Genomic DNA, 12,127 nt, shown 5'->3' on the forward strand with positions numbered 1-12,127 from the left:
ATTGGCGCCCTGAAACCGAACCCCGCCAAGGGCCAAGGGCCAAGGAACCACATTACCACATTACCACACTACCACATTACCTCTCTACCTACATTCTCGCGGTCCCGTCTCTCTGAAACTAATAAATCTTTCTTACCACGTTGCCAGGTGTAATGTGTTCATCGATACCAACAAACTTGCATATACTCCGGTCATACAGCTGAACTCTTCTTACGTCGATCTCCTGTCACCATACGCGCCCGTCTGAACTTTCGTCACTCGTACATAGAAACGACTTAGCGATAGCGACACTGTTGGTTAATACAATAGGTATTTGTAGGAGCTTACCTACGACTTACTTTCGAGCTCGCCAGCTATACATACTATTCTTTTTTTTCTTTACCTCTAACATTTAATACGAATAACGTGTCGCCATAAAATCTCTATAGCGCCTACGGGCTGAGAGACAAAATGGGAGTATCTATAATTGAAGAACAACGCGACGGTGAGAAAAGACCCCTGTATCTTCACGAGACTACGAACTCGATTTTTTTTCTCCCCAATCAAAAATATATAAAAAGGAAGAAAATGCCCGTTCGCAGTAAAGCTAACCTTACGGACCGTCCCTTTTCTCGAATATAGTTCTCATAAATACTGTCAAAAACATTACTGCTGGCGATGTAAGCTTTTATCCCCTATACCACCCCCTTTTTTCGTGGAGATCACTATATTAATAGGACGTTGCGAGTAGTGGAAAGTTCTTGTTGTCGACACCGAATCCAAGAAAATAATTGACAATGTCGTCAAAGAAGATGATATCCTTAATCATAACATTGCGAGTATGTTACCCGACCTCGTCTTGTCTCTAGCGCATTGGCTGAAGGAAGTGCTATAGACATCGAAAAAATCGAAGACCGGAGAGATATGAACCAGAGTATGGACGCTATATATATATTATCACCGCAACCTCACATTGTCGATTGTCTCCTAGCCGATATCGAACGACGAAGGTATCGAAGATGTTTTTTAGTATGGACTACGGTGCTTGATCCTCAGCTGAGGAGACGGATAGACGGTTCTCCCCTGGCAAAGCAACAGATCGCGGGCTTCGAGACACTCTCGATCGACTATTATCCTCGCGAATCGCACCTCGTCACCTTTCGAGACCCCTGGAGCTTTCCAATTCTATACCATCCCGCTTGCAATGGACTTATAAGGAAGCACATGCAAGATTTGGCTCAGAAGGTTCGCGAAATCACATTGGTTTTCGTCCGATCCCATTGTCTAACATATAAATATCAATAGATCACTGGTTTATGTGTAACCCTCGGCGAGTATCCCAAGGTCCGCTACTACCGGCCGCAGAACCCAATACATGAGGCTAGTGTGCTATCGTCGCATCTGGCTCGCTTTATATCGGAAGAGCTCGACGAATATGCACAATGGAACCCCAATTTTCCGCCGCCAAGCTCCCGTCCGCAGGGAGTTCTAATAGTGACAGATAGATCGATGGATTTAATGGCTCCATTGATACATGAATTTACGTATCAGGCCATGGCACACGATCTACTACCAATCAAGGATGGAGAAAAGACAACGTTCCATATGGTTGTCAACGAGGGAACCCCAGATGCGGAAGAGAAGGACATGGAGCTTGTTGAAAAAGACAAAGTTTGGGTCGAAAACCGGCACAGGCATATGAAGGATACAATCGATAAGTTGATGAGCGACTTCCAGAAGTTCCTCGATCAAAATCCACATTTCACCAATTCGAACAGCGACACGACCAGTCTGAATGCAATTAAAGATATGATGGCAGGGCTGCCGCAATTCCAGGAGATGAAAGAAGCGTATTCTCTCCATCTCACCATGGCGCAAGAGTGTATGAACATCTTTCAACACCATAAGCTTGCTGAAATGTCGCCTACAGAGCAGGACATGGCTACGGGTCTTGACGAAGACAATCGAAAACCGAAAAACGTACTCGATGCGATTGTTCGCCTCTTGGACGACGAGGCCGTTACTAAGTCGGATCGCCTCCGCCTCATAATGATGTATCTCCTTTATAGAGACGGCGTTATCCCTGAAGATATTCAGCGGTTATTAGCGCATGCGTCTTTACCGGCCCAAGACGGCGAGATTATAACAAATTTGGAATTGCTCGGCGGTCGTACAACACATGGTCTTAAGGACGTCCGTAAAGACATAAAGCCTCTATTCCCCATTGATACGAAGGTACCGATCCCCGAAGATAGTTATATGTCACGATTCAACCCTGCCGTGAAAACCATGCTGGAACACCTATGTAGAGGCGCTTTGGATCAGACAGTATTTCCCTATGTCAAGCCACCACTAGACCCCAACGAGGACGCGCTCATCGGCCAGGGCTCCCTGCGAGCAGCGAAGCCTAGTTGGGCTGGTGCTGGTAGACGTGTTGTAGATAATAGGCAACGCATCATCGTCTTTATGGCTGGTGGAGCAACCTTCTCCGAGTCGCGTTCGTGTTACGAGGTCAGCGCGGCCCTAAACCGCGACGTTTTCCTAGCAACTAGCCATATGCTCACACCAGAGCTATTTGTGAGGCAGGTGGGTGATCTAGGTGTAGACAAGAGACGGCTTGATATACCTATGGAGAGACCACCCCAAAAGGCACCGGCACATTTATTCGAACGACCTGCCCCTCCGCCGATGGCCACTCCGCCACCGGGTGGTCAACGTCTGCCACCAGGACAAGCGCCACCTCGGCCTGGAATACCGGGCGGGCTGCCGGGCGGGCCAAGAATAGGTGGCGCGTCCCATGCTCCTCCTACCCATGCTCCTACCCATGCTCCACCTACGCAAGCGATGAGCAACATGTCACTTCACACACCAAAGCCATCAAACGGCAGTGATGTGAGACCGCCCTCGTCGAGTAGTGGCAAACCGCACAAATTAGAAAAGGAGAAGAAGAAGCGTAACATCTTCGGAATGAAGAAGAGCTGAGAAAACGGCCGCCACAGAGCTCCATGGTGACATATTTTAACATGCAAATAGACAGACACGAGGCAAAGCGCCCAGAGACAAATGCCGCAGGTATCTAAGTAGCACTTGGTTCTTTCTTGGGTAGTAAATCTTCCGAGTGTTTGGAGAGTAGGAAGTTCAGATAAGAGAAGGAGAAGGAGAAGGAGGAGGGAGGAGGGATCGATAGCAAAGCATGCAATTGCACAGAACCTTTGGCAAACGGATGCGTGGCGTGGCGTTGGAGGAGTTGGGCATCTTGAGAGAGAGAGAAAGAGAGAGCGAGCGTTTACGTTTCGTTTCGTTTCGTTTCGTTTCGTTGCTGCATAGAATTCCGCATAGCAAGAAGAAGGCAAATTAGGGGGAACAAAAGGGGGGGAGGGGGAGAAGATTGGTTGGTTGGTTGGTTGGTTAAGTTATACAAATACAGCTTTTGTGCTAAGGTACATCTTGGCCGCGCGAAATATAATCCCAAATTATAGACACACATTATTTACCTTTTATTCGAGAATTAAATTGAGTATTATTAACGTTTAACTATACTATTTATTCGTCCTAACTATAGTGTCTCTTTCTTTCTCTCTTTACTCTTGGTGGTTAGTAGTTTCACGGCCGCTATCCTACCCTTATTAGGTACTTGTTATACTAATCGCCCATGCGCGCGCATAATACCCTCACTTGGATATTAGTTTATTAGCATCTTTCCCACCCCCGTGGTTTCGAATATAAATACCTCATGTATGTATCAAGACGTGCGTGTTGTCGTCTACTTACCTCACGTTACCTCATCTTGCATTACGAACCTGAATAGTAATCCGAATACCTACTTAACCTAACCTATCTTGAATACTTCGGGTACCTAGCCTAGTACATACCCGAAGCTGTAGGTAAGCAAAATCGCAAGCAGGGAAATGTTTACTTTCCTCCTTGTCTGTGTGGCCTCGTTGTTTTTTTGTCTTTTCCCTTCGTCCAAACTCCGTTCCCTTTTGAGAATTAGGAACTTGTCCGGAGGTCCTGATTTATATCCGAAAGTGGTATATAAGAGGTAGGTATAAGTCCTACATGTCACACGGGAACAAGGTTATAAGATACTTAGGAAGAGAGAAAGAAAAAAAAAGGGAAAAGAAAAGACGAAAGTGAAACCCCCATAATCGTCTGTTGAACTCTCAAGTTTCATAATTCATCCTCATTACTACATTACTATCAAGACACTGCACAAGCTAGCTAGGTATTGCTCTGTGAACCTGGTTGTATTTTGCTTTGACGCAGAGACATGAAAACCCCGACGATAAGACTATCGCCAGGGCAGAAAGCCTCTACTTGGCTGGTTCTAGACTAATTGGCTTTGACTTTGGTGTCGTTACAGGTGAGCAAGGAGGGTTTTGTTACAATAGTTACAAGCGTTATAATCCCTTTTTGCTTCCAAGGAGAAAAACAAGGAATCGCATAGACTCTTGCCCTTTCGCCCCTTATTTTCATCATCACTTGTTCCTACCAATACACACAAGCATTCCGTCGCCCTTGCTTGATCCAGTCACCACAGGACAATATGAAGAATATGTCGCAGTAGTCTTCAGAAGGGTTATATCCGAACTAGGTGTGACGCAATGCTCACTCCTCAAAGTAGTAAGATGGGGAGAACTCCTAGTTCCGACGGAAAGTACCGGGAGGAGGCATACCGCGATGATCGAAACCGAATGCTACGTTATCCGGTCCTTGGAAACCAGGGAGTCCTGGAGGTATGAATCCCGGTGGTGGTGGTCCACCGAAGAAGCCCGGAGGCGGTGCCATGTTGCGTGGGGGGCCAACTATTCCATCAGGAGGAAATGCAGCCATGGGGAAGTTTCCGGGAGGGAATGCTCCCGGGATTGGTCCGTTGCGAGGGTTCCCGGCAAGCCCGGGAGGAGGGATCATAGGTCGACCTGGGGGAGGCAGCTGCTGGCCATTGTTTTGCATCCAAGCAGTTGGATGAATTTGATCTAAGCCCGGAGGAACTTGGCGTTGGAGGATCTGGGTGGGCTGCTGCGGACGATTGTCCGGTTCTCTGTGATGAATTGGAGCCTCATCAAAAAAGCTGGGCAAGGCGGTGGGACGGCCAACGTGATGTTGGGCAGAGCCACGATCATGCTGATAATCCATCTCTCTATCCGGCGTAGGAAGAATTTGTGCTGGTCTGGAGGGCTGCGGCATTCTCATAGCAAGCTGCTCACTTCTCTGGCTTTCTGGCGCTGCTCTAGCGCTCTGCATTAGAGTCATGAGGAACTCAGCATTACTGTTGCTATTACGGCTAGGTGGTTGGTCAGAACGCCCTGCGCTCTGCCGCTGGCCAATCAGGTCGTGCAAAACTTGTTGTTCTGAGCGCATTCCGGCAGCGAATTGCGGATGCACTTGTGGCCTAGGGGTGTGGACATCTTGTCCTGGAGGAGGAGGCCCGCGAGCAAGCGGCTCCTCGCGGCGTTCCTGCACATAGGGCTGGTAAGGGCCGGGGGAAGATATCACATGGCTGGGAGGCTCCGAAAACCCGCCTGAAGGCGGTGTAGTAGCCTGGAGAGTTTGTTTATGCAATTTCTGCAATAATGCCTGGAAGGCAATCTTGTCTGCTTTGTCGTTCTGTGGTTGCGAGCCACCTAGATTAAATAGGGGGTTCGCCTCGCTGGCCGGTGGAGCACTAGCAGCAGGAGTTGGAGGATCAACCTGACGTCGAGATTCCTCGTGAGATGAAAAAAGTTTCTGGAATCGAGATCCTGTCTTTGGCTTCATGACAGGAATAGAATTCTCCTTAGTAGTATCGCCAGTAATAGCTGGTGTTTCGATGCTTGAACTTTGTGCAAATGCAGCGAAAAATTTATCAGGTCCAGTCTCTATGGCAGGCGCTGACTTGACCTTTGTCTTCTCGACTTCGACCTTCTCACTTGCTGCTGGTGCCTCCGTAGCCGTTGTGGGGGCCGGCTCAGCCTTGGCTGGGTTCTTGCCAGCCTTCATACTCTCCATAAACTTCTTGAAGTCCTCTTGAGTGTGCGCTTGGGACTGCTCCTCGACGGGTTCATCAAGCCATTCCGGTTCCCGTTCTTGACGCTGATCCCGGTCTCGATCCCATCTTCGTTCAAATGTTCGTTCTCTCGGCCTATCCTGTTGCCCCTCACTTGAAGGTTCGTTCCCAGCCCTGTCTCTCCAGCTCTTGGATCTGTCAAAACGCTCACGAGGCGCGGAAGTATCGTTCTCTCGTAGCCAAGGTTGGTCGGTTCTGTTTCTATTCAAAGCATTTCTGCGAGGCTTGTCACTATCTTCTCCTTCTTTATCCTTGGAAAACTCTCCAAAATTGCGACGGGGTCGATCCCCATTCTCATGATCGTCTTGGTCGCGTGGTCGGCGATCTGTTCCAAAACGGTCAGGACGGTCGCCCATGCGACCATGGAATCGTTCGGCACCTTCATGTCCAAAACTTTTACGGGGCTTGACAGTGCTCCACCCCTCATTGTCTTGGTCTGCGTCACCGCGTCGGCGGAATCCATTCCGGTTATCACGATCGCGATCGCGGAAGCGCTCAGAATTATCAGAATCACCGTTCCGTGAGCGGAAGGTGAATCGGTCTCGAGTATCGGTATCTTTCACGGTCTTATCATTGTCAAAAGGCTTATTGGCCCTTGTGAGGGTAGCTGATGAGAAGGTAGTTCGTGGGGGACCAAGGATAATATCCTCAGAAACTAGAAAAAATAAGTTAGAAAGGGGTTAGGTAAACAGAGGAAGAGCAATGTCAAACATACCTCCAGCGTTTCGCGACGTGTGTCTGTCAATGCCCACTCGCCTATTAGATGGGTCTAATAAGGAGTTGTCGTTGCTTCTTCTCTCAGTTCCAGGTTTGTTACCTTGGTTATTACGAAAGGCTTCGGGCGGCGGGCTAGACAGGCTATTAGCATGACGGTAAAATAAAAACCAACTTGACCATTCATCAGCTTAAGCGTACCCCATCCATTCTTCTGCAGGAGGAAGCGCAACTGGCTTGACGCACAAAGGCGACTCGCGCAGGTATATCAGCGCGTCTACTGTATACCGTAATGCCATATCATTTGAGGCCGAGTAGGTATCTAAATGTGAATAGTACCCAGATGGGTATGTATGAGGTGAAGAGAGGTGGAAAGCGTCCACCTGTGAAGGGTAAACGGTTGTAGGAGAGACTGGAGGATAAATAATCGTAAGTTGGCTAAGCAAGGCTCTCTTTTTTTTTTTTTTTTTATAAAAAAAAACAGTATTTCTGGGGGGTGTCAGTCCTGTGCGGGGTGAAAGAGTAAATGAAAGCGTGACGAGGGTTTTTTTTTCCTTCTATTTTTCTTTTATTCTCCTTATTTTGTTGGCGACACCGGTCAAGTTCAGGGTATGTCGAGGGGTTCCCTAGAAGGGATTTCTGTCGTTCATCAAAGTAAATAAAGTTTGTGAAGGTAATTGGAATTGGAGGATAAGGCGCGTCAATTGATAGGATGAATCAATCAGACGAAGAAGGTATAAGCTACCACAGATAGAGAATACCTTAGGTAGGTAGCAACGTGTAAGGGGAAAGTGACGATGGTGTGTATCTCAAGGACGCATTTAAGATTCGGATGTTTTCACAAATTAAAATGTAGGAAGAAAGCGTCTTTAGTTGTCGTATGTCGGTCGTATCGTTGCAGTATGATCAAAGGATGTTACTTACATGCAAGTTGTCGTTAGGCCAGGCCGACGTCAAAACATTTTGTCCAAATGCCAAATTATTTCTTTGGGGAAGACTTGCCTAGGTGAAGATGTGAGAACTGAGAACTTGGGAAATACAGAAAGTGGCCCAGTGTCCCCACCTTTTCGGGGTAAGATATCAGATACGTACCTACCTACGAAGTAGGTACCTAAGGTACTTAGACACGTTGACGCATACATGTGATGTACTTTGAACAAGGTACCTAGAAGACTAGGTTAGGTATGGGTACCAGCGAATTGGCAGCAGGCACAGGTGACAGGGCAACCCTGACGTATTGTATGTACTATGCAGTATCGCACAGCTAATTTAGCGTCACGCTGGCCTGAGCGGGTCAATATCTGCAAGGTTTTGATGCCTAAATCGGGTCAGCCACGATTTGTACAATTATTTATTACCTCATCTAGGTGCACTACGGATCTGTATAACTACGATTTATATAACATACCTCAGTTGTACGTGTCATAACTACCGAAGGTACCTAACCAAAGAAGGTACCTGAATTAATAAAATCACCTTCTATCAAACGACTTTCATAACTGTTCTACGTTGGAAAAGGGGTATGCTTTGGCGGTATGTATTAGGTACCTAGGTATGCAAGATATTCACTGTCCTATAATCCTCTCAACACCCCCTTTACTCCATGCTGAGATGCGTTTCTGATCACAAGTATCCCATAGCCTTCTAATCAACGCTTGACATACTCCTCTCTCAACAGCATCCGTCGCTATATCCCTTTGAGCCAGCAACCAACCGACTGCTCCAAACCTCGTAATCAAAGTATCACTCCCCCCTTCGATAGTCGACATCCTATACACAATCCTCAGGATTTGCGTCCTTAGATTAGGTCCCATAAAGGGGTTAGACGTCAGAGCAAACAACCTCTCAGGTACTCTTCGTTTATGAAATAAGCCCACATCCGCAGGTGTTCGTAAGCTCTCAAGTAGGAAGCCCAGGAGCCAGCTGACTTCAGAATAGAAAGCACCGTCTTCCGTTGGGCCCTCCTGGAGAATAGTTTGCATCAGAGGTATCTTATCCAATGGCCATACTGGTCCGCTAGTAAGGAACAGATTCACCTTCTCGTAGAGGCAATGCAAAGGATTAATTAGTACTTCGAGAGCCTTACAGGCGAAGGCGACCATCACACTCGGTATCGGTCCATCATGAACAGAATCCCGTGCTGATTCAGTAAGTTCCATGAGTAGGAGCCAAACTTGTTCGTTATTCTCGTACGTCGACTCCTTGATCTTCGCAGCCACCTTGACTATATTAACCAATGCTTCCTTCCTGATGCTCGAATGCTCAGATAGAAGTAACCGAATTAATGAAGATGCGTATCCCTCCTCCACAAGTTCTTCAGGTGTCTTGGTCGTCCATTTAGATAGCGAATTATCTTTGATCGTAGTGATGGGCACTGCAAGCCTCTGTTCTAGATCCTGGGGTTGGATTTGTGTGATTGAATCGTTCTCCACCTCCTTGACAGCCTGGTCACTTCGACCATTGGGAAGTAACGCGTTATGGTTCGTGTGATGCTCTTGGGTTTCCTGTATATGCTTCTTCCTTTTCGGGACGCGTAGCTTTTCTTTGAGTTTTTGGTCTGTGAGACCAGTAGAGAAAAGTTCTTTCGAAGCATCTATGAAAGCCTTGCTTACACCGGCGGCGAGTGAATATCCGAGATATTCTGAAAGGAATTGGACGAATGCTTTAAGTGTAGCCTTGCTAGGGGAAGATGAATTGAAGAAAGGAACCTGCTCAGCAATAGTCATCATAAGAGGGCAAGTAACCGTGCCTTCGTCTTCAGAGACCTCAGCTTTATGCAACTGCTCTTCAATCATCTCAAGGTACTTGACCGGTGTTCTAGCACAGCGTTCAACGCAGTTGTCCAAAAACGCCCAGATCGCTGAATCGACGGTTTCAAAGCTCTTCAAAGTGGTAATTAAGGGGTATAATCCGGGAGAGTTTGGTTGATCTTCTACCAGCTGGTGTTCGTTGGCAACCCAATATAGGACACCATCTAAGCTCGCGTTGGATAACCCGGTCGTCTTTTCAATAGATAGTCGTAAGAGGGTTGTGAATGGAGAGTGAGTTGCATCGGAAGTTCGAGCAAACCATCGCATATTTGGGGAATATTTTGCAATCGCGCATAAGTTTTCGAGTTCCAATAGAGACATCGCCGTATTTCCGTCCATTCTATCAGATGCCTCAACCCTTTTGATAGTAGATGAAAGTATTGGCGAGACATCAAACCTAGCCCTCAGCGCAACCTGGGGGATAACTTCGTAGTAGAGTAATAGCAAGCGACTTGCCGCTTGTCGTTGAAGTAGATCATCTTGCTCCATGGCAAGATAACATTTAATAATCTCTTTGATGTCCGGGATCTTCTGATAAAATTCGTCCAGAAGGCGACGAGCTGCCTCTTCCCAAAGAGAATCAGATGACGACGACGCCTCTTGGTACATTTCCAGAGCTCGCCCTAGCTTCTGCAGAGATAGTGTCAGAAGACGGATTGCATAGAAAGAAGCTAGCTTAGATTTGATGGAGAGGCATCGTGCTAAAGCTTTCGGTGTCATAGGCAGTGGAATAATGTTTCCAAGTACTACAGAGGTAGGAGGCGGAACCCTTGCATAGCCTTTGGCATGCCCGAACCAGGAGGGAATCGGTAACTGAACGGCATTGTATAGCAACGCGGCGTAACCAATCCAGGTAGCTGTTAGTTTTGGATCAAATGCGAACGATTTCTTTTGACAAAAATAGTTGGCAACCAATTCCGGCGACGCTTCGAAAATAGCCACGAGAAGCTCGTTCTGTTTCGTGCTGGACCATGGTCGTAACGTCTGGATGAACTCCGCCAATAGCGAATTCCGTACAGGCACATCATTCTCAAATTTACTCATCCATGGAATACTGTCGATACCAAAATTCACGGGTTGATCGTTGTTGGCCGCTGATGGTACCGCGTTGGGATCTACGCCCTCGGGATAGTAACCATGTTCTGATCGACGAATTCCGGCATCGGAATCAGTACAAGCAGCGGTCAGGAAAGCGTGGGCAGAATCCTCGACCGTCGGACGCTCGCGCTCTGGTTCATCCTCATTTTCAGTAGGGGCTTCAGGGTAACCGTAAAGCTCCGCGATCCTGATAAGCGAATGAGCATTCAAAATTTTGATCTTGATCTCCTTCGGTAGCTTCTTGTCTAATATAACAGAAGCTTTTAGAGTGTCTAATATTTCATGGATTAACGAAGGAGGGTCCTTTCTGATATGTCTCATGAGCGCAGCCACGATATCTTTCTGAGACAATAGATCGCGCTTCGCTTCAAGATGGAATAACTTCAAGCTGCTTAGGAGAAAGCGTATCGCGTTAGTCCTGACAGATGGTCGTTTAGGATCTTCAAAACCTTCTCCCAGGTATCGAAGACCCATATTCCTAGCTAGCGATTTGAACGTGTTGTTCCTCGCTCTAAATATTGGGGCAGCAAGCGCTCCGCCATCGAAGCATACCGCTTCTTTGAGAAGCCTTAAAGTGGGTGATATTATGAAGTCCTTGCCGTTATCAGCCGACAGATTTTTGGCGATGAGTTCTTGCTGTCGTTTCTGGAGGAGGGTTCGACATATTCCTAAACCATATGACACCATATTCACTTTTCCAGAGAGAACTTTAAGAAGAAGCGCGAGTACGACGGCGACGGCAGACATGACATTCTCGTTATTTAATTGTACAGCCATGCTCCATGATTCCATTATATCTGGTAGATACACAGGGACTTCGTCATCTTGTTCTCGCGGCTTTACGGAGTCCAAAAACTCCTGTAATATGTAAAGCTTCTCAGAGTCCTTGTCTTCGTTATTGACGATACAATCGAGAAGGTTCTTGAAGGATTGAAGGCCTGCGAGTATATCCTGTTAGTATAAAGAGGGTAGAAGTCATGGATAGGATCAAATTGGAACCTAAACATACCGTGCCTAGCTTTCCGAAGGTCTTGTTCGAAAGCCAGAAGCTGGCGAAGTTGTCTTCCGTTGTAGACATCTTCAGAGGTAGGGGGGTCATGCACATGTGCGGTCTTTTGCTTCTTCCCGAAATGACCCCCTTCGCCTCCATAGGACTTGCGCTTCGCCATTTTATGTATGTAGTATTGTATTAGAAGAGTCGCGCTTGACTACGGCATCATCAAGATGATTGATTATCAGGCCCTTGGTGCTAGAAGCGTACCAAACAAAGTGAGTGGCTGCCTATTGTTGGGTCTAGATTACTCTTAGAGATTTATAATGATGCGCTATTACCTAGGCAGGTGACAATTAAGCTGTAGGTGAATACTATGTGAACTTGTCAACTAAATTTCCTTGGTACTCGGTTTGTCGCATGTAGGAGGAACTGCGAATTGGATCAAGAAAAATATCTTGAATTGCCGACTCTGACCGCTCCCCCACA

The 12,127-nt window shown here is 47.1% G+C and overlaps 3 protein-coding genes across 3 annotated transcripts; 1 reads left to right on the forward strand and 2 right to left on the reverse strand.

Annotated features, from left to right (window-relative positions):
- Nucleotides 1-94: 94 nt before the first annotated feature.
- Nucleotides 95-3,513, forward strand: F4812DRAFT_418567 (Sec1-like protein). Its single transcript, XM_047933262.1, has 5 exons — nucleotides 95-484; nucleotides 622-659; nucleotides 731-818; nucleotides 875-1,224; nucleotides 1,285-3,513. The coding sequence occupies exons 1-5, from the start codon at nucleotides 451-453 to the stop codon at nucleotides 2,959-2,961; spliced, it is 2,187 nt and encodes a 728-aa protein (XP_047792985.1). The 5' UTR covers nucleotides 95-450; the 3' UTR covers nucleotides 2,962-3,513.
- A 634-nt stretch (nucleotides 3,514-4,147) lies between these two features.
- F4812DRAFT_418572 (uncharacterized protein) lies at nucleotides 4,148-7,756 on the reverse strand. The gene is made up of 4 exons (XM_047933263.1): nucleotides 7,664-7,756; nucleotides 6,941-7,151; nucleotides 6,741-6,874; nucleotides 4,148-6,680 (listed from the first exon to the last, which is right to left on the reverse strand). The coding sequence occupies exons 2-4, from the start codon at nucleotides 7,036-7,038 to the stop codon at nucleotides 4,621-4,623; spliced, it is 2,292 nt and encodes a 763-aa protein (XP_047792986.1). The 5' UTR covers nucleotides 7,039-7,151; nucleotides 7,664-7,756; the 3' UTR covers nucleotides 4,148-4,620.
- A 548-nt stretch (nucleotides 7,757-8,304) lies between these two features.
- On the reverse strand, nucleotides 8,305-11,816 carry F4812DRAFT_456683 (ribosome 60S biogenesis N-terminal-domain-containing protein; the record flags this gene model as incomplete). The annotated part of the gene is made up of 2 exons (XM_047937031.1): nucleotides 8,305-11,585; nucleotides 11,657-11,816. 2 exons carry the CDS (start codon nucleotides 11,814-11,816, stop codon nucleotides 8,305-8,307), a joined length of 3,441 nt encoding a protein of 1,146 aa, XP_047792987.1.
- Between the last annotated feature and the right edge of the window lie 311 nt (nucleotides 11,817-12,127).

This window comes from Daldinia caldariorum, assembly GCF_022478825.1.
Source record: "Daldinia caldariorum strain CBS 122874 unplaced genomic scaffold F4812scaffold_3, whole genome shotgun sequence".
Classification (NCBI taxonomy): domain Eukaryota; kingdom Fungi; phylum Ascomycota; class Sordariomycetes; order Xylariales; family Hypoxylaceae; genus Daldinia; species Daldinia caldariorum.

What these genes read in the sequence shown, in the direction of transcription:
- F4812DRAFT_418567 (XM_047933262.1), top strand. Translation starts at nt 451, where the DNA reads ATGGGAGTATCTATAATTGAAGAACAACGCGACG. An exon ending in AATTGAAGAACAACGCGACG is followed by an intron (nt 485 to 621) that starts GTGAGAAAAGAC and finishes TCTCGAATATAG; the next exon opens with TTCTCATAAATACTGTCAAA. An exon ending in AAAACATTACTGCTGGCGAT is followed by an intron (nt 660 to 730) that starts GTAAGCTTTTAT and finishes CGTTGCGAGTAG; the next exon opens with TGGAAAGTTCTTGTTGTCGA.
- F4812DRAFT_418572 (XM_047933263.1), bottom strand. Translation starts at nt 7,038, where the DNA reads ATGGCATTACGGTATACAGTAGACGCGCTGATATACCTGCGCGAGTCG. An exon ending in CCTGCAGAAGAATGGATGGG is followed by an intron (nt 6,875 to 6,940) that starts GTACGCTTAAGC and finishes TAGCCTGTCTAG; the next exon opens with CCCGCCGCCCGAAGCCTTTC. An exon ending in CACGTCGCGAAACGCTGGAG is followed by an intron (nt 6,681 to 6,740) that starts GTATGTTTGACA and finishes TATTTTTTCTAG; the next exon opens with TTTCTGAGGATATTATCCTT.